At 44.4% G+C, this 27,785-nt stretch overlaps 1 protein-coding gene across 1 annotated transcript in view; it reads right to left on the bottom strand.

Annotated features, from left to right (window-relative positions):
- Positions 1-27,785, bottom strand: part of TTC27 (tetratricopeptide repeat domain 27) — a 1,631,130-nt gene that overhangs the window by 793,087 nt on the left and 810,258 nt on the right. The window contains exon 8 of the mRNA XM_085612184.1: positions 18,652-18,764. Within this exon, the coding sequence (XP_085468310.1) occupies positions 18,652-18,764 (113 nt within the window). The remainder of the gene's footprint in view (positions 1-18,651; positions 18,765-27,785) is intronic.

Here is a 27,785-nt window from a genome sequence, read left to right as displayed (position 1 = left end):
GCAGCATGCTAAAAAGTTATAATAACGAAGTGTCGGAAGCATTTTTGTTATCTTATATATGACCAAGAAAGCATTATGTACAACTGAACGACCAAATAATACAAACTAATGTTGGATTGCACGAAGAACAACAGCTGCTTTAAAATGTTAACTAAACAATAAATATCACCAGGTTTCAATAATATGCTTGCTATCAGATCTGCAGCTTCATAACACCACGAAATCCAAGGATTATCATGTACCACCTCAATAGTGACCGTTTAATAGAATGAACAAATGACAGAAACATGCTATAAATTAAACATTTAGCCTGCAGAAAACAAAGACTTCCTGTCCATCTCATTCCTTGATCCAAAACAGAATTACAAGCTTCAACTCTCCTTAATGATGCAATCACTGTACAGCACTTCTGCCCTATGCTCATGTAGGGAACTACAGACATCAGCTCCTGTGCAATAAAATGCCATCACGTTCTAAACCTTTATAACGCTTAAAGCTGTAAAGAGAGAGTGCAGATGCTAAGACCGCATTTGAAGGTTATCTGAAGTGTATAAATTGACAATAAGGGGTTCTGCCTGGCTATGATTCTGGTCTGAGGGCACTGCAAATGAGGACACGAGCAGGCTGATCAGACAGAGAGGCAAAGCAAATAACTGATTAACGAGAGCAGTGGACTAAAGGGGGCTGATGGGGCAATGCGAGCAGACCACTGCAAGGGAGGACCATTTAAACTGGCGGAGGCAGGCGGTGGGTATCACTGGTGGTATCTTCTCATTTATATAGCGCGCTTTTTTTCACAGTCGGTATATAAGCCGTAATATATACATACATATGGTGGGGAGAAGGGGGCTTGATGATGAGAAAGGTCGTCAGATATAGAAACACAGAGTTGGCGCGGGCAAAAAGGAACAGGCAAAACAAACCAGTGGTATGCGCACACCATAGAGGAACAGGGCCGGGAATCGAAAGTAGTGGTGCGTGCGCACCCCAGAAGAGCGGGGGGGGAGGGACAGCGGCAGCGAGGGGAACGTGCGCTGCTGCGCGTGCTGGCCACCGACGGGAATGGGCGTTGCAAAGGCAGGACATGCGCCCGCCTTTGCCCAATCACGTGCCTTTTAAAAAAATAAAAAACACACGAAAGCCAATGGCGGGCGGTGAAAGCCTGATCACATGCACGAGCGTGTGAGCAGCTTTCAGAACCCCCTTACAATAGGTCTCGCGCTGCGCGAGCAGTGCTGCGCACTGCAACGCTAGGCGCGAGACCTAAAAAGGAGAGGCAAAACGGAGGCAGTATTGGATGAGGCAGTAAGCAGAGTGTCTAAAAGACAAGGGCGAGATATCCTTTTCAGTTCCAACAGGAAAAGAAACTGTAATAAGAATGATACTAAGTGTATATTCATAACTGATTTTCATAGACAGCATGCACACCTTAGGGCAATACTAGGGAAACTCTGCCATCCATTGGGAAGCAATCCAGTCATAGGCTCATCAATTCTAGAAGGCCATTGATTACGTTTAGGAGAGGCCCACTTTGACAGATACTTTAGTGAGGAGTGATACTGTGACAGAAAAGAAAGACAAAAGGTGGTTAAAATGGATGGAAAGTTTTACAAATGCAGAAAATGCAAAGCATGTAGGCACAGGGTTAATATAAAATATTTAATTGCCCAATACATTAAAATGGTGAACATTAATAAACCTCTCACAAGCAAAAGTGAATTTGTGATGTTTATGTTGAAATGTCCTTGTTCGAAGATCAACATCTGGAGCACCATCTTACCGGTTCAATAGAGAATCTGCCAACATCTCAGGTCTATTAGAAATAAGGATAGCAGTTATCCGATTTCTAGATACTTTCATGGCATTTATGGTGGGGCAGCAGAGCCAATCCAGTACAGTGTGAAAGACGGGGTCCCCATTAGCAGAAGAGGGGTTAACAGTGAGAAAAAATTGCGTAGGCTTGAATCTCGTTACATTTTTTTAAAAAAACATTTTATTATACTTAATAAAGTAATACAATACAAAAAAAAAAAAAAAAGGAGCTTGGTACATTCGGTGATGCATTTGTCATATTAGTTCTCTGCAGGTCTAGTACACAGGTAAAGCAATGCCACAAAGTATCATAATTTACTTATTAGAATGCAGCAAGAGAAAACTTCCGGAGCGTCGATCCCGGCCACTATTATACCCCCTCACTGGACCTATCAGGTTAATCGCTCAGATCAGGATCCGAATCTGGTGCTGGAGGGGCGCAGATGTTGCCCCGAAATGCATTCCACATACCCCACACCCTTTCCCATTTTTTGGGGCACCCTCTCTGTGTAAAAACTGCTTTTCCCGCCACCATTGAACTATCCATGTCGTGACACCATTGTCTCCGCTGGGGGGCTGCCGGTACGCCCCAGTGCTGTGCAATATTGCGTTTTGCCAACATGATCCCCAGAGTCGCCCAGTCTTGTGCTGCATGGTTTAGGTCAGTTGGTTCCCATATATTGAGGAGGCATCGCTTTGGCTCGGGTGGGATCGGAAAACCACACCTGCGTAATTGTGTCCATCACCTCCTCCCAGTAGAGTGTTATGTGTGGGCACTCCCAGAATGTATGGTAGAATGTGCCCCTCACCCCACAGCCCCGCAGACAGAGAGGTGTCACAGCTCGGCCGATCTTGTGGAGCATGTCCCTAGTGTAGTATGCCCTGTGTAAGACCTTCAGTTGCACCAACCGTAGCCGGGACGGGATCGCCACCTCCCTCGGGGACACTAGTGCTTCCTGCCAGTCCTGTTCATCTATATCTCCAAGGTCTGCCCGCCATTTGTCCCGCAGGGCTAGTGTGGGGGTCTTTTTGATTATTAATAAGTTTACGATAGGTGAGGGAGATGGCCCTCTTAGTGAGTTGATCTGTAAGAAGACGGTCCTCAAGGGGGGATGATTCGGGAAGAACCGTGCCTCTAGGTATTGCCCTTTTAAGTGCATGCTTAATTTGTGTGTAACGGAATAATTCTGTGTCTGCCATTTGATATGTCGTCTGTAGTTGAGCAAAATCCACCACCTACCCTTTTTTCCACAGGTCCCCAACTCGGGAGATGCCAATCAAGTCCCATTGCGTAAATCCCTTGCTGTTGCGGAGTGTACCAAGTTTTGGTGTATCCCACAATGGTGTAAGTTGTGTCATGACTCCCTCCCATCCGAGCGTCCGTTGCGCTATGAACCATATGCGTATCGTGTGTGCGGTGGGACCCACTCATGCGTCTTTGTTGTTCTTGTGATAAAGCGAATCTCGTTACATTTTAATTTTTGTGTGAATATTTTTATTAATTACTAATACGTTCTCTTTATAATTTTCCAAAACAACATTTCAATTGCCTGACATCAATGAGTATCACTTGCTATTCTCCATAAACTTAGAATCATGTTTAACCATAACGCTTGAATACTCTTCCAGTAGCTAAGTCTCTAGGGCATTAACCGCCCGTACATTCTAGCATCTCCAACCGGGCGCAGGGATGGAAGCTTTTAATGTACCCATTGCCAACTGTAGTTTAGGGTGCAACAGAGCTAAGGACATGCAGTCATTATACTAAACAGTAAATATTCCGCTCTTGCCTGAGAAGACTGTGCTTTGCAAAGCTCAGCCGTTAAGGTATATCTCGAAACAGCCCTACCACAGCTAAAGCTATATATGTCCTGAGATGTCCCCTCTGTTTGCTTATTATTTTCGTTTGCGTGTCTTATAATATTCAACACGTAAAAAGAAAAAGAAATATTTTCCAACATCTAACAATAAAACTCAACTCAAAAATGATGTCAATGCGCTATAGTAATGTACGAAGTAAGTGGTGCGTCTACCATCTATAAATAGCCGTGTCTCTATTGATATGCTATTGGGGAGTGTGGGCTGCCACCACTATTGTTCTAGGTGTATAGCTGTCAGGGCCATGTCCACTTACATTTAATATACTTAGGGAATGCAAGGTGTCGGTCTGTGTCAGTCAGTCTGGGTGAGGTAGCATATAGGTGCAGCGCCTCCTCTGCTATTTGATGGCGTATCAAGCGTTAGGCCCCCCCTGTTGTGCGGGCGTCGGCTGTTGCGGGATATCGGAGCACATAAGCTTTTTGAGCATGTCATCCCAAGCCTGTGCAATGGGGTGCTTTCTCAACCCCACTGTCTCCTCTCTGTGTAGGGTGGTGCTCTCCGCCTGCGCCCACACCTCTAACGAGTTCCTCCAGTGCGATATCTCTGGTGGTTCCTTATGTTTCCATCTTTTGGTTATGAGTCTTTTCGCCGTTATGAGTCCCAGGTCCTGGAATCATCTCGTTACATTTTAATGATGGATTGCAGGAACCGAGAGGTTTGAATCAAGAGGAAGAATTGTATATATATTTATGATTTTTTTTGTATCAGCCAAATAGATCTAGCCTGTATTTTTTTTTTATTGTGGATTTTAATTGGTTTTAATCTATGTTATGACACTGAGACAGTCCCTTGCATACTTTTTTAAGCTCAACAGATGATGAAATAGAAAAGATAGATCAGAAGGAAACATATCATGAATGAAGATATCCAGATAATGTGACAATGGTGTCCATAGAAAAGTTTTTGAAGAGACAACATATTTTGCGCTGAATGTTTACAAAGCATTAACTATTGCACTGAGGTGGCGTTGCCCACAAGGCTTTATGTTGAGCGCATCTTATTTATTTAAGACTGATTTATTGGCGATGGAATCTTATTGCATTTTGTCTGGTGATTTTTTATTTTAGGATGGACTCTACAATCAATGAATTCGTTGCCCACAGGGAATGGATGCTTAATATGCGACACAAATAATTATAGAACTGTTATCAATTTTATAGCTTATGTTATTTTGTGACTCGTGGTATCACTAAAAATATTAATTTGGTTGACTGTGGGAAACTTTTTTTATTTTGCCAAGAAATCCATTGTACTCTGTTTTTCATTTTTAGAGTTGTTGTTGTTTATATACCACTTTTCAAAATGGCAGTTAACTTCGTGATCAAGGCTCGAGTGAGAGTCAAAACGCGTTGATGTTTATCCTGTCTGCATCCCAATAAAACAATATTAGCACAACGTTCCCTGAGTGCCTGTCTCTACCTGATAGTGAGAAGAGTGTTTTAGTTATATATAAATAATATATATATATATATATATATATATGAAACAAACAACCACCTCCCACAGAAGCTCTATGGAAGAAGGCACGGACTCAAGATGGTTCCGGATTCGGCATCTTATTATTTATTCAGGTTGCCCTCAATCCCAAGCACGAGGAGAGACGCGTTTCAGCCTTCAAGAGGCATTTGTCAATCTAGTTTGGCGCTGAATTGCACCTGTATTAAGTAGCCCTTCCCACCGGACTGATGAATAAACATAAACAACATACTATAAAGTACGTGATCAACTCACAGATGAAATATAAAATATATATGTACTATCCACAGCTAGAAAATCAGCATAAATGCAGGTAAGGCATAACTTCATAAATATTACGCACAATGCATGTATTTAGTTTGCTTAAAATACCGAAAATGTTGTCCGCATGGATAATTATACATATGAATCACCAAAATCGTTTATCACAGTGGGATTAATGTGGGTATTTCAAAAAATGCAGCCAAACTCGGAATCCTGTGTTGCCTTAATAAAAATATATAACTCTTAATATAAAAATGCCACTGCTGTCAAACGTTATTGTTCATGTCCGCTTTTGTTAGCCAATGTCCCGAAAGCTCACCCGAGCTGATAACAAATCCGCAGCAGCATGACATCTGACCTCAAATTTGAAATTGAAGTGTTTTCCTGCCGCGATATCAATGTCACAATCCTGATGAAAACCGAGCACCGGGACTGGATAATTAAAGTCTCATCTCGGGGTTGCATGTTCAGACAATGAGTATACTGGTAACTCAAAATCTGCCGAGCACGTGCTCCCAAACCCTTAGGACTCCAAATCCCACAATGCCACAAAATGGTGAGTGGATGATGCACATTAGATATTAATGTTACGGGTCAGTGTCAAAGGTGTCTCACACCGGGGCAAAGGCATTAATTAGTCAAAAAAGGGGGGAAATGCTGACAGTTGGCATACAATTAGTCACAAAATGGCACAACCTCGGGGTTGAGGGAGACCCATCATCAAAATTGATAACACCAAAACCACCTCACCACATCGGCGTTGGCGTCTGCGGTGCCCAGTCACCAGCTGGTACCAGTCTTCCGGGGAAGGCCTTTCTTGCTGGTGAAAACCAAGATCCCATGCTGGCAGTCGCAAAACCGCCCCGCTACGAGACCCTCATCCTCTGCCGCAGTCATCCTCGTTCCTCTTCCTGGCTGCACAGCTGGGGGCTCACCCATTAGCACTCAATACTCCTCCACAAAATCGGTCTGAAGGGAGAGCCACAGTCAACTGGTGTTCCGTGAAAGCGTGACGGCCGCTCACGCTGCATCAAATGAAACAAACAACCACCTCCCACAGAAGCTCTATGGAAGAAGGCACGGACTCAAGATGGTTCCAGATTCGGCATCTTTTTATTTATTCAGGTTGCCCTCAATCCCAAGCACGAGGAGAGACACGTTTCAGCCTTCAAGAGGCCTTTGTCAATCTAGTTTGGCGCTGAATTGCACCTGTATTAAGTAGCCCTTCCCACCGGACTGATGAATAAACAAACAACATACTATAAAGTACGTGATCAACTCACAGATGAAATATAAAATATATATGTACTATCCACAGCTAGAAAATCAGCATAAATGCAGGTAAGGCATAACTTCATAAATATTACGCACAATGCATGTATTTAGTTTGCTTAAAATACCGAAAATGTTGTCCGCATGGATAATTATACATATGAATCACCAAAATCGTTTATCACAGTGGGATTAATGTGGGTATTTCAAAAAATGCAGCCAAACTCGTAATCCTGTGTTGCCTTAATAAAAATATATAACTCTTAATATAAAAATGCCTCTGCTGTCAAACGTTATTGTTCATGTCCGTTTTTGTTAGCCAATGTCCCGAAAGCTCACCCGAGCTGATAACAAATCCGCAGCAGCATGACATCTGACCTCAAATTTGAAATATATATATATATCCTATGGCCTCTCATATCACATCACATATGACATGTTAATTTGACATCACTGTTGCTATCACAAATGACATAACTGATTAAATCACTGATATCATCTAAGTTACTGCTACGCAAAAAGCTCCATAAACTGCTTGAATATTTTAACAAAACAAGGTAGGTAGTAAAGTGTCCATAAACATATAGAATAGATTGACTTTATCTACAGATGAACATGTAAGAAACAAAAACAGTGTAGGTAGCAAAACAATTCTGATTCAGTATGGAAAATGTTGAATGGTGCCACTTTAGCTACCAATGAAGATTTAAGAGCAAGCAATACTCCATTTAACCTGCACTGAAACATTAAAACCCTTTCAAATGCCCAACACCCCACTGCGCATGGCCATTGGACATGTGCTGCGGGGATCGGCCGCAGGGCCTGGCCCTAGGCCAGATCCTGCGCCCAACCAACTGTGGACCGCAAACCAACAGACACACATGGCCTTATGGCATGCGTGGTGTAGGGCTGGGCTCAGAGCCTGGCATGCCACCAGGCCTTATGCCTATCTCCCCTGGGCGTAAAGTACAACAATGTGATACAACGTGTGTTAAAGGTCAACATGTTGCAAAAGCATGCTCGGCAAAGGCATGCATTCTAACGACCTAAATCCCAATCTGAGCATGCAACGTGCTCTCAAAATAATGGCCAAGCCGCACAATATTCCCCTTAATTTAGAAAACAGAAAAACAACTATTCAGGGTGAACTCCAATCTGTACATGCACATCCTTTCTTGGAGGGGAGAGTATGAATCAAATCGTATCCACTCAGTTTCAACGGCATGCCTGGAAAGATTTAAGAAAGACTTAAGGAAGATTAGCCACAGTATAGAAAGGAAAGGCTTGGGGTATTGCTGTAGTATTTTTTTTACTTTTATTGAGGACACTTCAACATACTGGCCATCAGTGCATTAGGGACAATAGAGAATCAAAACTTAAAAACAGCTCAAATCACACATACAGTGAACGAAAATCAGTTCTAGGTCAGGGCAATAAAAAACATGGTGGTGTATAGAATGGGGTTTTTGAAGCAAATGTTATTAATTCGTTTTGATAAATACAAGACACATGGGAACTACTGTACGTCAATGTCTCCAAAACAATCATCTATTTTGTGTTGCATTCACAAATGTACATCCTACCCATTTGTGAAACCTTAATCAGGGCGCCATTTGATGTGAAATTTAAAACCAGATGTTTAATCCCATTAAAATACATTATTTCTGCATATTATGTTGCTGATTTTTATTGATTTCTAAAGACAGTTCACTACAGGCTGTAGTTAAGAACAAGTGACTTACCTACAGTAATGTTTTTTCTGGTGCATAATCTATCTAACCTCAGGTTCCTCATCTTTTGAATATTCCCAGGTGCCAGATTAGATCCGTAATTCTTTGGAGAAATTGTTAGGGACCAAGCAATTTAGATAGATATCAAACCTCCCAAAACATAGATGGTCTGAGTGGAGTTGTAACAAAATGCCTCTTTTTGCATGATCACCCCCAAAGCTTTGTACTGATGCTGCTGGGTTTTCGACTGTAAGAGTGCATTGAGGCCTACGATCCAGAACTCAGAGCCAGTGTTGTAACCCATTACAAAATGTATGTTGAATTGGCTACCCCCAATTGGCATAAGCTGACTTACATATAAGTCCCTAGTATATGTTACCAAGTGTACCCAGGGTAAGTAAGCTAGAATGTCCACCAAGGACTGCAGCACTGACTGTGCCACCCTGTGTGTGATACAGTACAAAATGTCACCCACCATGCCACTGCAGCCTGGAAGCTGTTTTAAAACTGATAGTTCAACTTTGCCATTTAAATATAAGGCAAAGCTACCACTTTCCTTAACAATATATGTAAGTCTCCTCTAAGGAATGCCTCAGGGGAGCCCTAAGGCAGGGAGCTGTAGATTATTAAGTAGGATATATACTTTAAAATGTGTTAACTGCAAAGCCCCCATATTGTCATTTTCGCAGTGGATAATTTAGTAGCCCCTTTGGCTAATGTTGAGTTATCAGCTGACTTCTCAGTACGGCTAACGTCTGAATGGGACTACTAAAATGGGAAATTCAAGGTATCAAAGTAATCTTAACATTAAACCCGACTTGATTCCCTAGTCCAATTTAATGTCACTTTTAAAGAAAGTGGCATTAAACCAGACTTGATTCCCTAGTCCAATTTAATTTAACTTTTAAAGAAAGAAACTTTCAGAAAGTTGCCACTCTGTTGCAGAGTTTGTCTAGTGGCCTCACACTGTTTCTGCCCACAAGACAGCCTTCTGCCCTCCTGGGAAGTCATGTAAAGGACTACCAGGCTCAGGAACAATAGAGGCCTGGGAGGGAGGGAGTATCACCCACCTCCCTATTGCAGGAAGTCACACAGGGTGTTGGCCCAAAAGGCGAGCTTCAACGTGGGATGCTGCCACTGATGGGCAAATGGCAATCACACTCATGTAGGGCTGGCGCTTTGTTCAGGTAGACAGGTTGGTGGTGGGAACAGAGCAGGGAAAGCGGTCGCTAAACCGGTTTTCCTGTGGCGTGTAGCTCATAGGAAGCAACACTTCTAGGATGAGCTATCAATCTCCCAAAATCCAAGGAAGGGTTCACACATCTTGAGATTGGCCAGAATAGTGCCCCTTGGGATTGCTAGATGCCACACATAGCCAGAAATCGTCACAAGGCGGAAGGGATCCTAGTAGCCCAATGGATATTGACCGCATTATCCCACCGGGGTGCTTTTTGGGCATAAGTATGGCACCCTGAACCTCAGATCACTACGGAACTGGAGAAAGGACCAGAAAGGAGGAGTGCCCTGCTGGGCCTGGCAAGAAAGGCTGCATTGGCTGTTGGACTACACCTGACTCACACTTGGCTAGCAAAGAAAGGACTGTGCTTGTGGCTCCTGACTCATTGAAAAATCGTTCCTGAGCCCCAGACCGAAGAAGAGACTCCAAGGGGCAGTTGCCTGCCCGCCTGGAACCAGCACCATGTCCGTCAAAGCTGGCGTATCCCAATTTGTCAAGCCAGTAACCACATTCTTCGAATGACCCGATTGCCGACGGACAACCCAAATGACCAATCCTAGACAGGCAAAAGTTGCACTCCAGTCTGCTGGATCCAGGAGTGTCATCTGAGTCCTAATTAGTTGCCAAAGACAGATACCTGCCTTCACCAAAGGATAACGCTGGACCCAGAGTGTACGGAGATCAACAGTCCAGCAGCAGCTGGCCTTCCACTGGCTCATAGAGGACTTTGAGGGACCCAGACTCCTTTGGCCAAAGTTGCCTCACCTTCCCTGTGGACTGAGGAATAAACCCAGGAAGGATCCCTCAAACGCACAGCACCCAGAGCATCTTTCAGCATTCTCAGCATCCTGCATCTGGACCACTTAATTGAAGTCTATGGTGGGCTTGATGTAAAGAGTAGAACTGGACTTGAGACTGCCTTCGTGGCCAGGTAACTATCCAAATACTTCTTATCCCCCCCCCCCCCCTCCTTGACCTTCCTACTGGTGGAATTGGTCATCCAACTTAGGCCGAAGTAGCCGTACACAACTCGTTCAAACTTCAAAAGTTTCCAACATTTACAGTTACCCATGCTTGTTTGCGCTTTGAAATAAAATGTTGAGATTTGCATTTTTCATTCACAATCTCTAAGTCCGGGACCCTTCCTGTATATTTTGCTCAACTTGGTGCTTACAAAATTCATAAAAAAATATCTATTTATAAATTGATGTAGGATTTCTTACGTGTTGTGCGACTTTCTTTTTTCATTTCTCCTCTAAGCTACTGCTACCTAGCGTTGAGCTAAAGGTATAACAAACAAGCCTGACTGGACTCTAATGGTTTTGAGAGGCTATTACACAGTAAGGTTGCACAACCAGATCATATAATATACTACAATCTTCACAGGAGTAATACCAAGAAGTCCCGCAGAACCAATTAAACGAAATGGCCCTCTTTGTGGAGTTGACTGTTAAAGCAGTAGTGCTTGGTGAATGTATGCCCAGGTGTCCATGTAGCAGCCTGACAGATGTCCTTTAGCACCAACTGAATGGCACAGACCTCTAGGAGGTTGATATGAAACTTCATGCAGGTGGGACTGAACATGGCTTAGCCTAGATCGCAATCAAAGCTTCATTCACAACTTTGTTGAATGACAGCAAGGGCTTTTCAGTTGCAGGCCCAGACTGTAAAAAGTCAAAGGTTTCCTTCTGTTAGTAGTAGTAGTAAGTCTAGCACTTCTGATGCTGTGTGGACTACTGCAGCATAGGATAAGGGCGGACAATGGTACCTTAGAGGATTGATTGTGAAGTGTGTCCCCGGAATGGGAGAGCTAAGGCATAGACGAGCTCCACTCGGATTACTTGCATTTATGGTGTCATTTCTCTTTGGACTTGAGGAAAGAGAACTGCCAGTTGAAAGTTGAAGAGTACAAAGTAGAAACACTGTGACTGAGCAGAGCTCAGGGAGACTCCCTAACTCACGACGTGCAGTAAGAAATCTGAGGTATGGTGGCTCTGCAGGGGAAGGATACTCAAAAGTCTGCGATGTGATTGGCTGGAGTTTGGATGTTCCTTAATGAGGTTAACTAGTTATTAAATACTGTTGATTCTCAAGGGAGATTGTCCTTTTAGCTTTATACTGTTATTTTACTGTTACCATGAGACTCCCACCATGACGACGGGGAAGATTCAAGTATGTGAATCTATAAAAGATACAATACTGGAGAATACAGTGATTTGGAGTGGAACACAGAAATGGAATGGGAACAAACCTGTGACTTGCAGCAGGAGCGGGTCTGACATTTGGACAGCGATTTACCTCGCTTTTTGAGCGTTGTAACATATCATTTTGCCTACCATTCTTTGATGGCTTTCGACTGCATAGGGAGCATCTATAGCATGACTGAGTTGAGGTTAGACTCTAAGCACCACTGACAGACATTGTTTGAATCCGTGACTGACATTTACTGTCATTTGTGTGTGTGTGTGGGGGAAGGGGGTGGGGGGGGGGGGGGGGGGAAGGACACATTTTCCCTGGCACACTAACAATAAAAATCAGACTAAGTAGGAAAAAGAGCTTCAGATCCGCAATAAAGGGAGAAGGAAGCAAAGAACATAAGTCAAGGAGCAGCCCTTACAAGTGGCTTAAGAGCCACGATTTCTGGAGGCAGAGCAAGGCCACTGCAGAGTCAATGACACCTGCTGGAACGCTGTCACTGGAACCAAGCTAGACCTGGCTGATGAGCCCTAACTAGTGCCAAACCAGTCCTGGGTTGCTTGTGTTCTGGTTCAGGGAGAACATGGCCTGACAGTTTTGGCAGGACTGTTGCGATTGGAGCAGGGTCGTGAATGATTTGCATAAGGCTGGGGCCAAACTGAGGTGGCATGGTGTGCAAAATAACGATGGACTGGAATGAAGCCCAAGCAATTACCAGTAGCTGAAATTATTTAAGGGATTCTATCTATCACTTTTATGTATACGTTAGTGGGTCACCATTATTAAGACGGGTACACTCAGATGAGGGCCCTGTACACACAGTATCACCGGAAAAAAGCTTTACCTGGCTGATGAGCCCAGCGGCGGTTTTTGGGAGGGGGCATTGGGTTTCTGCCCCCTTTATTTTTATCCACAGGTCAGAACTGAATAATAAAACCAATTTGTTTATGAAATATTCTTTAAAAAAATAAAAGGTACTCGCACACTAGATCTTATCTTGGTGGCTACTGGCTAGGTGACTGCTGCATACTGCCACTCACTACAGTCGTGCTCGGTGTTTGTTGAATTACTTCTGCATTCCCTACACCTGCTTCGAGGCCCAAAGTCTAGAGTATTTACTGGGATGACAATCTCACAGCCCTGAGGCCTGTGAGGTACTCTGCTCAGCAAACACATTACCTCAAGGACCAGCCCCCACCCACTTATGACGTGGGGGTAAAGATAGCCCCAGGTGTTTCAAACTGAAGCCCTGTAGTGCTGGGGTTTCACATTAATCAGGGAGTGGAGAGCATTGTCACCCCACCCTTTCCCAACTCGTCACAGGGTGGGGTTTGGCCACACCATATGATGTGTTGGGAAAGGATGGTGTAGAGGATGCAGGGAGGAAGCAGAGAAATTGAGTCTGCACAGTGAATCATCAAGACATTTGAAGACACACAACACAGACTCGTGAGGTCTGCTTCCCATGCTGCATTTAGTGTGAGAGCCATTCTGCTCCAGTGCTCCAGTTCCACTGCCTGAAGACTTGTGGAGCGAAGCTGCACACTGCAGGTGGCATGTGTGTTGATCTGGATAAAAAAAGCTAGCTTTCCTCCATACCGGGCGCCCCAGCCCCCAATCCTGAAGTGGGCCAAGTAATAAATAAAAAAATAAAAAATTGTAGCTGTGGTTAAAGTGTTAACAGTGCAGCTACTGCTAACAGGTACTTTAGATGAACCGTGCAATATGTGCCTTAGAGGTTTTCTTTATTTTTTTTCATTTTATGATCTAAATTAATTTTGGCATCCTGCCTATTCCACTGATACGGATAAACATAAACCCAGCTGGTAAATAAGGGATAGCTGTACACCGTAGAAGAGCGGGGTAACTCAATCGCACACACAGTGGAGGGGAGAGCAAGCGGTATAGCTTTCATTCTCATTAAGAGACGAGGGGGAGCATCGGGGGAACTCAATGATCATCTATCGTTAAACCTTCCAATGTACAACATTAAAAAAGCACCACATTGCAGCTGAAGACCATTCATAAAAAGAGCTGCCCACTTTGGAACTGGGGATCCAGGTTGGATTCCCAGCACCCGCGCAGCATACTGTGATTCTGGGCAAAACATTTAACCTCCTCTTGTCGGTAGCCCTTACTGGTACCACACAGGGCTAAATAGAGTCAGCTTCACCCACTGCCCTTCAAGTTACCTCTTATTTGCAGGCCCAGCACACAGAATAAGTGCTTAAAATATTTCCATGTGCAAAGGATCAAGAAAATTGAATGCGCCTGCAATTTAGATTTCAATAATCAGTTCCAATTTCCCCGCCCCTTCAGACCAACCTCTCACAATGTCAAAGCTGGTAAAAGAGAAACTACTATCAGTAGGTAAGCAGAGCTCCCTGACCTCAACGGCAAGGAGCAGGCTAAGATCTTCATCAGAAGAGCACAGGGTTTTGGGGGGGGGAGGGGGTTTACCTAATGACCTGTGGGGGCCACACCGTGAAACTGACTCGGCAGTCGAGTTACAGATCCTAACGGGAGGGAGAGTTGGGTGTGGAGGTCAACCAGAAATAACAAAACAGCAATAACCCTGGGGCCCACCATGTGCCAGCCACAGCAGTGAAGAAACTGAAGATTAGAGGACATGGAAGATCTGCGAGTGTCACCAAGGACAAGGGATTTGGCACAGCCATTGAACATAAGAGAGCAGGAAGAGAGGACAAGTAGCATGCGAACGGGAGTCCAACGCGAGTTCTATTGGTATGCTGTAGGTGCTGTATTTTTATAGCCTTCAACCCTATTTGTTCTTGCAGAAGTGGGGCCTGATTTGAATTCACTGCTTTCCTAGCACGGCTGAATGTCTCCTCCAGCGGGTGTTTTCAAGCGACAGGAGTTATTTCCAGACCATGGATACTTCTACTGCGGGTCCTGCTCTGTCACCTTCTGTATTGCAAAGCCAACGTAGCTAGTCATAGGTACTACACAGCGGTTTTGTGCAGAAATGCTGACAGATGCATTTATTTTGCATCCATCATGTCTTCAAGGTTGCAGTGTGGTCGTCTAAGGATGACTTAAAACCACAGCTAGGCATCAGCAGTCTCCGGAAAGCTTTACTATTCGGGTACGCAATCAGGTTTGCACGGGTGCTAATTCAATATGCAGGACAGTGTAGAATAATGTTAGCTACTTCCAGGATGTTGTTTCTGTATGTTGCATAATGTAGCACATTACTCTTGTACAGTGAATACTTTGAACGGAGTGGCACTACTTGTTTGCACGATTGAGAGCTCTAGAGTTGTGGTTGAAGGCACTGCGAGTTTCAAACAGGGTCTGTCAGTGGGTCAAAAATGTGTTCGGAACACATGGCCACCCAATCATTGGCCTCTCCGCAGAGTGCACAGGGCAGTGTTCATGTATTTGCGTGGGAATTGAGATTTTGTGCAAATGAGTGTGATGGGGTACCAATCATAGTTTTCAAAATTATGATCAGGTGAAAGTAAAGGGAAATGTAGTGGTTGCTCACTACTCAAACTCATCCCTAACTTTTATGCCCCACCACTTTCAAATGTCACCAGCCACCATTGGATGAGACCTCACTAGAACGAAACTGGTCCCAGTTGGTTGTGTTCCGGCTCAAGAAGGATCTGTTCTGGCTGGACTGTTCTGGCTGCAGCAGCGTCAAGACTGATATGCATATGGTTGGGGCCAGACAGAGGTGCCATGTTGTGCCAAAAATGGATGGACTGGGATGTAGCCCGAGTATTTATCAGTGGCTTAGATTAATTCAAGAATTCCATCCATCATTTTTTGTATGCTTTAGTGTGCTGGCACATGGGAGAAATTGCTATGAAGAATTCCAGAGCCAGTCTAGTGCCAAAGGATATTTAAAAGTTGAAGAATCAGTGGTTAGAAGTATCCATTGGAAGTTAAGCATTTGGAAAAGGTGGAGCATTAAACAGGTGTCTCTATTTGTCTACTGGGCTATCTGCATATTAGAAGCACAAGTTGATACGAGTTATAAGTCACTGAAGTTCTATTATGGGGTTTTGATGAGGTACTTGAGCCTTAAATTTCCCTGATCCAACCAAAATAAATATTGATCAATCAAGTCAATGAGGCAGAATCTACTTTGCCAGCCCTGCATCCTTCAATAGCATTGGTGAGTCGATTCACATTCTAGTTACCTCGTCTGTGGCAAAGACCCACCTTATGCTCCTATCTCTATGTTATGTTATATGGATTTATTATGTGCACAAATCATCCCCCAGTAGATCTCTCAGCGCTTGAGCAGCAAACACATGTTGCAGATTCATGAAAACATTAAAGATTAAACAGCAATGTTTTAAAGGATTTCTTAAATGGAATTAAGTTTGAAAAAGAGCGTAGCTGCAGTGGTAGCTGGTTCCAGTGCTTAGGGGCCAGGAAAGAGAGAGAGCTGCCCCCATGTCTGGCCATACGAATATGCCTAGGACGTAACAGCAACAGTTTGCTGGATCTGAGAAGGCGAGCCGGGATGTATGGATGCAACTTGCTTTTCAGGTAACATTGGCCACTTCCATGTAAAGATTTAAAAAACAAACAGAAAAGTTTAAAAAGAGCACACTTTTTTATGGGAAGCCAATAAAGGGAACGTAGTATAGCCTCAGATGGAGGGGGAAAGTTGCAGACCAGACAGGCAGCAGTCTTCTGAACAACTTCAAGTTTGGAGAAGAGGCCTTGTTCATTGCAACCATTAGGGCATTCCCGTAGTCCAGGTGACTCACTATCAGTGCCTGAACCCGAGTTTTCCTGGTCTGCAGAGGGATTCATTGGAAGGCTTTCCTGAGCATGCTCGTCAGCCCAAAACATGTGCCAGAGATTGAACTGACATGCTCTTTCATGGAAAGGTTATCATCAATAAGAACACCTACATTTTTAACTATTTTATTTTTAGGAGTTGGAGTAGGTCCCAATTCGGACGGTCAAGAGGCACTAGACCGGACTGCATGAACCTTCCCAAAAAGCTGAATTTCCGTTTTGGAGTTCAACTGATGGAAATTAGCAGTCATCCAGGAGGCAGTCTTTATCATGCAGTCCATACATTTGTGTTTAGTGGATTCCGGGTCTGGCCCAATGGTGATCACAAGTTGGGTGTCGTCTGCAAATGAAATTACAGCAAAGCTACATGACCTGATAATCTTCGCCAGGGGAGCCACATAAACATTGAAACAGTTGGAACTTAATATGGATTCCTGCGGAACCCCTATAAATAAGGCCATGCTTCTGGAGTTGTAGGGGTCCAATTGTACTGTATGTGTTCGTGCCGACAGAAAGTTTTTCAGCCATCCCAGTGCTTTGCCTCTCACACAAATCTCTGGATTAGGGTTACATGAATGATAGTATTGAAAGCTGCGGATAGATCCAGGACAACCAGCATGGCTAATTTCCCTTGGTCTAAGGCAAGCCTGGTTGTGTCAGTGGCCTCCACCAAGGCGGTCTCTGTGCTATAGGATGCATAGAAGCCTGACTGAGAGGCGTCTAATAAGGAATGGGTCTATAAAAAAAAAAGAGACAAGTTGTTGATTGACTAGGGTCTCTGTGACCTTACCAAGAATGGGAAGCAATGATATAGGTATGTAATTGACCAGATATATAGGGTAAGCCTTAGATTTTTGGAGAATCAGTCAGCTTTCCATTTAGTTGGAAGACCTTTTAAATTTACAGATAGTTTACACAAGTCTGTGATTGGAGAAAGAAGTACTGGGACCAGAGTAGCCATAATATGAGGGGATCAGGATCCTCTGGTGATCCAGATTTAATCCTGTTGAGCAGGACCAGCAATTGATCAGGGGTAACAGGATTAAATGTTTCAAGAGATGTAGAAAGGAAAATCAGTGAGGATTTAGATGAAGATTGCCTTAACTGTTCTGCATATTTTGGAAAGGATTGGTAAATTTTATGTTCAAAATGAGCTGCAAGATCATCACAGAATGCATGAGATGCTGGAAGAGTAGATGTACATACAGCAGGGTTGGCAAATTCTTTTAGGATCCTGAAGAGCTCTTTCGATAAATTACCAGCATTATTTTTTCTTTTGACTGTATGAATCTTTCTTGCCATTTTTATGTTTTTATGATTTCTGGCTAGGAAACCAAATGTCCATTTCACTGATTATCTCTGGCACTTTTTTCAGTGAGAAACTTGCTCTGCTGCTGAATGTTCACCTCCCATTTTACAATATATCTGCTTACTGATGTATGAAAAGCCAATGCACCGTTTCTGAAACCATCACAAAGTCTCCTGTTAAGCTGGCACTATTAACCAGTCCTGTGCACTTTACAAACCCACCTATGTACATGTAGTATGTACGGCAATCATCTGCCAATAAAATGATTCATCAAACTATTAGCCATTGTAGTTGGAACATCTCCATTCAACAGACCATCCTTTGGTCATGACCCAATGATACATATTCATAGCAGCCAACATTTTAAAATGTAATAGTTGATTTTCAGACTAACGTGGGAAACGGTCTACGGTTTTGCTATTTAGTTAGGTACAGAATGATTTAAAAAGGTGAGAACTATTTCTTTTATCCACCCAACACAGACGGAAGTCAAAAAGAATAAGTCTAGAACTAAGAAGGAGGCTTGACAAATATGCATACTTTGCCACATTACTCTCATAATATTTACTAAAGAATAGTGCAATTACACATATCATAATATCAACAGCACTTTACATTTTCAATTACAAATAACAATGCATTACTAAAAGAGCACTTTTCTAGAAACAATGAGCAGTCTCAAGGGAACTTACCAAATGCCAAGGAGTACTGCCAGTTCCTCTGCACACAGTTCAGGCATATGAAACTGATCAGGGTCTTGCAACTTGATGACATTTAGGACGGTATCATCATTCAGTTGATGATTCTGTAAGTCAGAAGGTGTACCATATAAGATCATTTAGATGTGTGGCATTAAGCTCTAACTCAACAAACATCATGCTTTATCTTCCACTAGTCGAGCGCCACAACAATGAAGCTTGGACAAGCTAGAGGAGCATGAGGAGACCACTTTTTCCCTCTCACCAATAGCCATCCCAACTCTAAGACCCCTTACAAGTGATGGCACACCTTTTAGCATGTGTCTACAGTGCCATAAAATAAAATGGGCTATGTCGGAGGGGTCAAAGGAATTTTCTGGAGTGACTTGTTTCAACCTCATCACATCACTGGAGGTGAGGCCATGGCAATGTACATTTGTAAAGAATTGGATAGGTTTCCTAGATAATTTCCTATTCAACTAATATCTAGCTGTTCCTAATAAAAAACAGAATAATTAAGTATAAGCCAAGCATGAATATTAGCAAACAATGGGCTCAATGTCGATAGCATTTTCTATCAGTAGTTGTGTATTGTACCTGTATTGGGTGTAAATTACATCTGAATCTCCAGGCCTGATTTACTGAGTATTTTCTGATAGTAGTAGTATCCTACTCCAAACGTAGGTGTGCCTCACAATGAGAATAGCCACTGCTGACACAAGGAAAAAAGTCTGTGATTCTTGAAACTTTTTTATGGTGGGTAATCATGTGTTATTCCTAGAAATTAATGAGGAAGTCACACATAAACCTGGAGTAAGAAAACACTAATCAGAGAAAATGTGTTGTGGATCAGGCCTCGGTATTCAGGTTTAGTTCATACTTAAGACACGAATAAGACTCAACTTTAACTAGAAAAATGCCTGTCAATCAGATATAATGCATATTTCAGAATGATAATTTCCTTTCGGGCAATGGACAAAACGCCATTGATAAATCACCTTTATTACTGTAAAGCCCCTAACATAATTGATCAGAAACTGTTAAAGGAATTCCCTACTAAGATGTCTACCCAGTTGACACTCTTCTCTACTGCCCATTATGCTAGTTCACCACCACAATTGTTTTTGCCTCTGATCAAAAAAACATAAGGGGTGCAAGAGGTCCTATACAGTGACCCACTAGGACGAGGCCTGGGGAGTAAACATTAAATGCCAAAATAAAACTGCAGTTGCCAAAGAAAAAGAGGATGGCCATGTATCACAGCTACAGAAAATATAGGGCGGGTTTTAGTCTCATGAACCCAACACAAAGCTACATAATTATATCATATGATCTAAAGAAAACCTTAAAAGAGGACACAGCTAAAGAGGACTTGTGATGCTTATATCTCAGGCATTAGGAGACAGCTGCATCTGAGAATACAATCACTAAAGAACCATCTTCTACAGAAAATTCACACATTGTTTGAGATTTCAAAAACAGAAATCTAGCTTCTTAATAAGGTTAACAAATGTACCCCTGATTCCAGAATGGCGAACATTTTGATGAACCCACTATGTCGGTATGGTACAATCACTATTGTGGTAAGTACACGGACCCATTAGGTGTGTTTAAAAGACCCATCACACACCAACCTGGTTGGTGTCATGCTTCATCATTGGGGTCCCAACCGGGTGGCCGAATGCCGCCCGGCTGTGCTACGACGCCTGATTACAGCGGAGCTGGTGTGGTGTAAATGTGTGATGTGTCGAGATTTTTTATAAAAAATATCTCAGAGGATCCTTGCCTGTAAAGTTTATTAATGGCGGCTCAGGATATAGTTAAAAATGTGTGGTGCAACTACTAGGAGATTATTATCCTTAGTTGACTATGAGAATTAGTCTACATGTTTCAGACCGCAAAAAGTTGTGGGTTAATAAAAACTCACAACACATCCCACATTTACACCACACCAGCTCCGCTGTAATCAGGCATCGTAGCTCATCCGGGGGGCATTTGGCCACCCGGTTGGGACCCCAATGATGAAGCATGACACCATCCAGGTTGGTGTGTGAGGGGTCTTTTAAACAGACCAAATGGGTCCATGTACTTACCACAATAGTGATTGTACCATACCGACATAGTGGGTTCATCCACATTGTTTAGTCCATCATTACATTGGGGATCCGGATGCACCCAGCATTTCCCTTGCTCCCTCATTGTTTTCCTATGAACATTTTAATGAACCACTGTTTCAATGAAAACCCTTTGAAAGTTTATGCTCCTGGACAGAGATACAGAACTTTCGCATATTTAATTTACTTCAAAACAGACTTGCAAATCACCTTGTTAAGTTAGCCTCCTAAACCTGAAATAGATAGAATGGGGATTCATGCATTGCTATGAGTGACAGACAAGTTACTTACCTCGGGTAACGCCTTATCTGGTAGAGACATGATCTAGCCGCAGATTCCTTACCTATGAACTTCCAGGCGTCAGGCTGGATCTGGAAGATTTTTGTTAGCGGTACCAGTGCATGCCGGTAGGTGGCGTTGCTTGACTCTACATGGCCTTGTCATATTCGTCGTAGTCGTGACGTCGTCAATATAACCGCCACCCCAGTGTTTTGACGTCAGTACTTTTCACGACTTTCCACGCCAGAAGCGCAGAGCCATGAAGTAACAGACCATAGTGTGTTAAAAAAGAGACTAGGCCCTGAAGGGGACTAGCCCTAACACTAAAAGACAATTCCACAGTGCAGGGAGGATGGGTGGGTCAGTAAGAAATCTGCAGCTGGATCATGTCTCTACCAGATGAGGCGTACCAAAGGTAAGTAGCTTGTACATCTGATAGAGACTTCTAGCTACAAGCTCCTTACCTTCAAACAGATATCCAATCAATACCTTCCCCGGAGGTGGGACTGCGGAAAAGCTTTAAACCAGGAAAACCTTTAAGAGACGGTGGCCAAACAGGCCCTTCCTGAGAACCTAAGTATCCAGACAATAGTGTCTGGCAAACGTGTGCAAAAATGCCCTAGTGGCTGCTTGGCAGATGTCAAAAATAGAAACACCATGCTGGAGGGATGTGGTGGCTGCTTTTGCCCTGGTGGAATGGGTTCTAAGGCCTTCGGGACACTGCTTCTTTGCCAAGGCAGAACATATTTTGATGCAGAGGATAACCCAGCATGATATGGTCCTCTTTTGGACAGCACTCCCCTTCTTTGCTCCCACATATCCTACAAAGAGTTGGTCATTCACCAGGAACTCTATTGTGTGAGCAAAGTAGAACGATAAAGCTCTTTTTGGGAATAGACGGTGGAGACGCTCCTCTTCCTTAGAAGGATGTGAAGGTGCATGGAAAGTGGGCAGAGTAACGGCACTTCCCAGATGAAAGGGAGTTACAACCTTGGGCAAAAATGATGCCCTAGTTCTCAGTACCACTTTGTCCAGGAAAAGTTCAGGTAGGGAGGCTGTGATGACAGTGCCTGTAGTTCGCTCACCCGCCTGGCAGAGGTAATTGTTTTGAGAGTGAAAAACCCTAGAGGACAGTTGTGCATCAGCTCAAATAGTGCGCACATGAAGAAAGTAAGGACCAAATTAAGGTCCCATTGTGGCATAAGAAAAGGAGAATGGGGAAACAACTGGTTTAACCCCTTCAAACATCTCTGCACCAGAGGGCACTTAAAAAGGGAAGGCTGATCTGGCAGCCAAAGAAAAGCTGAGAAGGCTGAAAGGTAGCCCTTCAAAGTGCACAAAGCAGAGTCCTCCTAGGCCAGAAAAAGGATAAACAGGAGGATATCTGCCAGGGAGGCAAATAAGGGGTCAATAGACAGTTCTGTACAATATTTACAAAATGTATTGCATCGGCAGGCGTATATCGATTTCATAGAGGGAAGCCTGGCTGCCAGAATAACATTGCAGACTTCGGGAGGAAAGACAAAACCTGTCAACTGTCGCCGCTCAATCTCCACGCAAGGAGACGAAGAGTGGATAGGTTCGGGTGGAGGACCCTGCCCTGCTGCTGTGACAGAAAATCCTTCCGAAGGGCCAGCCTGATGGGAGGATCGATGCTCATATCCAGAAGCTTGGGATACCAAACCCTCCGTACCCAATCCAGAGCCACAAGAATAACTGGTGCCCGATTTCCTGAGCACTCTGGGCAGTAGTGGTTTGGGCAGAAAAGGTTACAAGAGGCCTGAGCTCCACTTGTGATGAAAAGCGTCGCTGAGCGAGAACTGCCTTGAAAACTCCAAAGCACAAAACTCCTGAACCGGTCAGATGTTGAACCACCAGGGAAATGCCATGTTGTTCCAGCCAAGTCCAGAGGCTCAGGGCCTCCTGACAAAGAGTTCACGACCCCACTCCGCCTTGTTTGTTGCAGTACCACATGGCAGTAGTGTTGTCTGTGAACACCTATACCTTCCCTTGATGGATGGTAAAAAGGCTTTCAGTGCCAATCAGATCATCCGAAGCTGCAACAGGTTGATATGTAGCCTAGCTTCCTGCCGGAGACCAAAGTCCTCCGTTCCCCACCCCTCCCCAATGGCCGCCCCATCTCAGAAAAGACGCATTCAACACTACTGTGAGATCTGCATGGGGAAGGGAGAGCTGAATGTCTCTGACCCAATCGCAGTTTGTTAGCCACCACTGCAGTTCTTTTGCAGTGCCCTCTGAGATCTGAACCAGGTAGGTGAGATTTCCTCGATGCTGTGCCCATAAGAACTTCAGGTCCCACTGCAAGGCCTGCATTCTCCACCGTTCATGGTACGCTAGCAGGATGCAGGAGGCCATGATACCCAACAAACTCAGAGTTATTCTCACCGAAATCCAGGTCAGAGGCTAAAACATCGGTATCATAGCCTGAATATTCAGGAGGATAGCCCAGAAACTGCACTGTGTCCAGGACTGCCTCAATAAAAGGAAGCGTCTGAGAGGGAGTCAGGTGTTACTTTGGCACGTTGATAGTGAACCCCAGAGAATGCAGGAGGTTTGCCGTAGACTGGAGATGGGAGACGACTGCTTGGAATGAGCCTGCCTTCAACAACCAGTCGTCGAGATAGGGAAAGACTGAAACCCCTGACCTCTGCAGATGGGCTGCGATCACCGCCATCACCTTTGTGAACACTGGAGAGGCACTGGTAAGGCCGAATTGGAACAACGCAAACTGAAAGCGCTTGTGGCTCACCACAAACCACAGGTAGCTGCCATGGGCAGGCAGGACGAGGATATGAAAATAGGCATCCTGCAAGTCCAGCGCCACCATCCAGTGGTCCAGAGCAGACAGGACCTGAGCTTTTTGAGGAAGTAGTGGAGGGCTCTGAGGTCGAGGATAGGACAAAGGCGTCCATCCTTCTTCGGGACCAGAAATAGCAGGAATAACAACCACAGCCTATTTCTGGCCCAGGAACCCTCTCTATAGCTCCCTTGGCCGAGAGAGTCTAGACTTCCTTGCATAGTAGAGCAAGGTGATCTTCCGTCAGACGATCATACACTGGAGGCATAGATGGAGTGGTAGACTCGAAGGGGAGGGAGTAGCCCCTTTGGACTATCTGCAATATCCACCTGTCCAAGGTGATGTTTCGCCAGTGGTGGAGATGATGGCATATTCTACCACTGACTGGTTGTGAAGTACACTTCGACTTCTTATGTTTTTGTGGTGCCTCTTACCTGACTTCATCAAAGAGGACTTCGGTTCACCGGCACGGTGCTCGGACCTTCCTCTCGACTGACACCTGGACCGAGAATGACGACAGGCCGCAATCAGCTTTAGGGACCACTCCCACAAAGCCTTCTGTATTATTGGCCCGGCAATTGGAGCACGACTTCTTGTCGTGGTTGCACTCCAGACACCAGAGACACACTAAGTGGGGGTCCGTGAGCGACATGGCGTGGTGACAGGTGCCGCAGGGTTTGAGCCCGAGGTCTTCTTTGTAGACATCCTACACACCAAAAAGAGTCAACAAAAACTCAAAAAAAGTCTGTCAGAAAATGACAGGGGGTAGCTCTCTTTGACAGATCTGCGCTGGCTGGCGCAGAACGAAAAGAAATGACGTCAGTGCACCGGACTGGTGGTTATTTTGATGACGCGGATGTCACCACGACGACGAACACGACGTCAAGTGGAGTCAACCGACTCCACCTACTGACGCGCAGGGTTACTGCTTAGAAAAATCTTTCCGGATCCAACCTGGTGCCTGCAAGTTCAAAGGTAAGGAATCTGAGGCTAGATGTCTCCATCAGATATATCACTTGCACTCTTTGACAACTAACACAAGAAACCTAATTGTGTGATAATCATACACCTTCCAAACACATCATCCCAAATGTAAAGCTGCACTGGAATTAGATATTAAAATCTTTTATTAAGCCTTGACATGCCTAGACAGAATAAATGCACTTGCAATGGGCTTGGGTTCCTACAAACTGTGGGATTCCACCTGGTAAGCAGACACGATGACAATGGACGGGTTTAAGAAATGGGACCTTCTGGGCATATTGAAACTTGGGGACATATGGCATTGTGAAGAACTACTCCAATTTGATAAACTCTATCAAGAATATGAGCTGACTGAAGCCCAGTGTTTTTGCTATCTAGAGCTGAGTGGGTATAGACTGCTCTTAGACTCAATTGTAGACAAATCGATCCTGGAGAACAGATTACTAATATTCCCACTACATAAACATGCAATATCCCAAATATACAGAATACTGATCGCCAACACTCCGGAGTCCTTGGCGAACCTCAAATATAAATAGGAAGCTGACCTTGGAGCCCTGGAGGACGGGCGTGGGGGAAGGCCTAACAGTATCCCTCAGACTAATACAACTAAAAATACTCCAGAGAATCTACACACCTGTATTAAATGGGGAGAATAGCCACTGCTACCTGTTTACAGGAATGTCAAATGTCAGGTTCCCTGATGCACTCTCTCTGGAGTTGCCCAAAGAGCCAGGGGTTCTGGGCTGGAGTTCAACAGCAGATGTCCAGAGCCCTGAAAGAGTCACTAAAGCTCACTCCACTGTCGACTCACCTGGGGAACTGGAATGGTAAAACCCCTTCCAAGCCTGCTTTACTATTCTGCAACCTTGCTTTAATGGTGGCAAAAACAGACATTATTGGATTGTAGGGCAGTGCAACTCTTCTGAGACTATTGGCCGCACAAGATGGACTGGTGCATGCCTGTCAAGGAAACAATCTACCAGACACAGGTCTGCTCACAAAAGTACTCAAAAATATGTGGCCCATGGGAGGAATTTAGTTCTTGAGGACACTTGCACCTCTAGTAGGGTGTGCCACGCCCCGCATAAACATTATAAGACACTGGGCATCCGATGCACCAACCGCAGCCCGGGCCCTGGGCTCCCCGTACCCGAACATGAAATGGACTAATGCAATGCCAGGTGATGCCATGGCATATATATGTATACTGTCTCAATATGCATGTGCTGATATGTACCCTACTTGGAGAATGGCATGTTTATATATTATGGATTACCATTACAGGTTGAAAATAAATAAAATGGATTTAAAAAAAAAGAAATCTTGTGAGGGTCCAGCTGCCCAATGGAACGTTCCCAGACAGAGCACATGACCCTTTCTGCCCTGTTTGTTGATGTACCATATGATGTTTGCAATGTACATCAAAACTTAGACAGATATGCCGCTGATAGAAGGGAATAAATCTCTAAGGACTATGGGGTGCTGCTACTCAATCAGGGACTAGAGGCTTCTGATCTTCAGATGGCTTCCCAGCACATACACAACTCATCAGTTATGACTGTGAGTGCAGGAAGGGGCAAGAAAAGCATCTGCTAAACATTAGGTTGGCATCTGCAATCCATCCCAGAAGGTTCTGAGTTGCCTCGACCTATGCTTGGATGTTTTCCAACAGGATACACCAGTGAAGTGGAAGGTTCCACTGAAGAATATGCATGTCCCAACAAACATGAAACACCAGCTGTATGCACAAGGACAGAAGACCAAGAAGCCTTAGAACCACCCACACCAGAAAAAGGGCCTGTGTTTGGAACATCGGGATCAAAGCCCATGCGTTCCATAATCACTGTGGTGGTAGGCATTCTTTTTGCACCAGGATGGTCCCTAAAAACAGGAGAAAGATGAGACTTCACTGATGGAATAGCCCAAGATGGAGTGAAACAAAACCGTCACCTGCTGATGCACAGAGATGAGCTGCCGAGATGCATGCTTTGAGGATCCAGTCATATAGGTACAGGAATATATGCATCTCTGACCCCTGAAGACAGGCTGTGATCACCAACATCAAAACACACAATATGATGGATGGAATGTTTCACATTGGCAAAACATTCACCCCCAGTCACAGATCTGGGTTTAATCCATTGTTATTTTGCTCACCACGCCACCCCAATTCAGACATGACCATAAACAAATCAGTCTTGACCCTGTGCCTCATGGGAGCAGTCCAGCCCGAACTGCCAAGCCATGTCTTCCCTGGACCGCAATCAAGCATCCTAGGATCGGTTTCGGGGTTTCACCCCTCTTCAGCCAGGATAGCTTGACTCCAGTGGCGTAGTGAGCACGGGACCCACGTCTGGTCATACCCTTCCCACATAGGGCGAACAGCAAAACACACAAGATGATGGACGGAATGTTGCACATTGGCAAAACATTCAACCCCAGTCACAGATCTGGGTTTAATCCATCGTTATTTTGCTCACCACACCACCCCAGTTCAGACATGGCCATAAGTAAATCAGTCTTGACCCTGTGCCTCATGGGAACAGTCCAGCACGAACTGCCAAGCCATGTCTTCCCTTGACCGGAATCAAGCATCCTAGGACCGGTTTCGGGGTTTCACCCCTCTTCAGCAAGGATAGCTTGACTCCAGTGGCGTAGTAAGCACGGGACCCACGCCTGGGCATACCCTTCCCACATAGGGCAACAGCAAAACACACAAGATGATGGACAGAATGTTGCACATTGGCAAAACATTCACCACCCGTCACAGATCTGGGTTTAATCCATCGTTATTTTGCTCACCACCCCACCTCAGTTCAGACATGGCCATATGCAAATCAGTCTTGACCCTGTGCCTCATGGGAAAAGTCCAGCCCGAACTGCCAAGCCATGTCTTCCCTGGACCGGAATCAAGCATCCTAGGACCGGTT

Source organism: Triturus cristatus, chromosome 6, assembly GCF_964204655.1.
Source record: "Triturus cristatus chromosome 6, aTriCri1.1, whole genome shotgun sequence".
NCBI lineage: Eukaryota > Metazoa > Chordata > Amphibia > Caudata > Salamandridae > Triturus > Triturus cristatus.
Note: the sequence above shows the minus strand (reverse complement) of the source record. Positions and strands in the feature narration are given on the sequence as shown.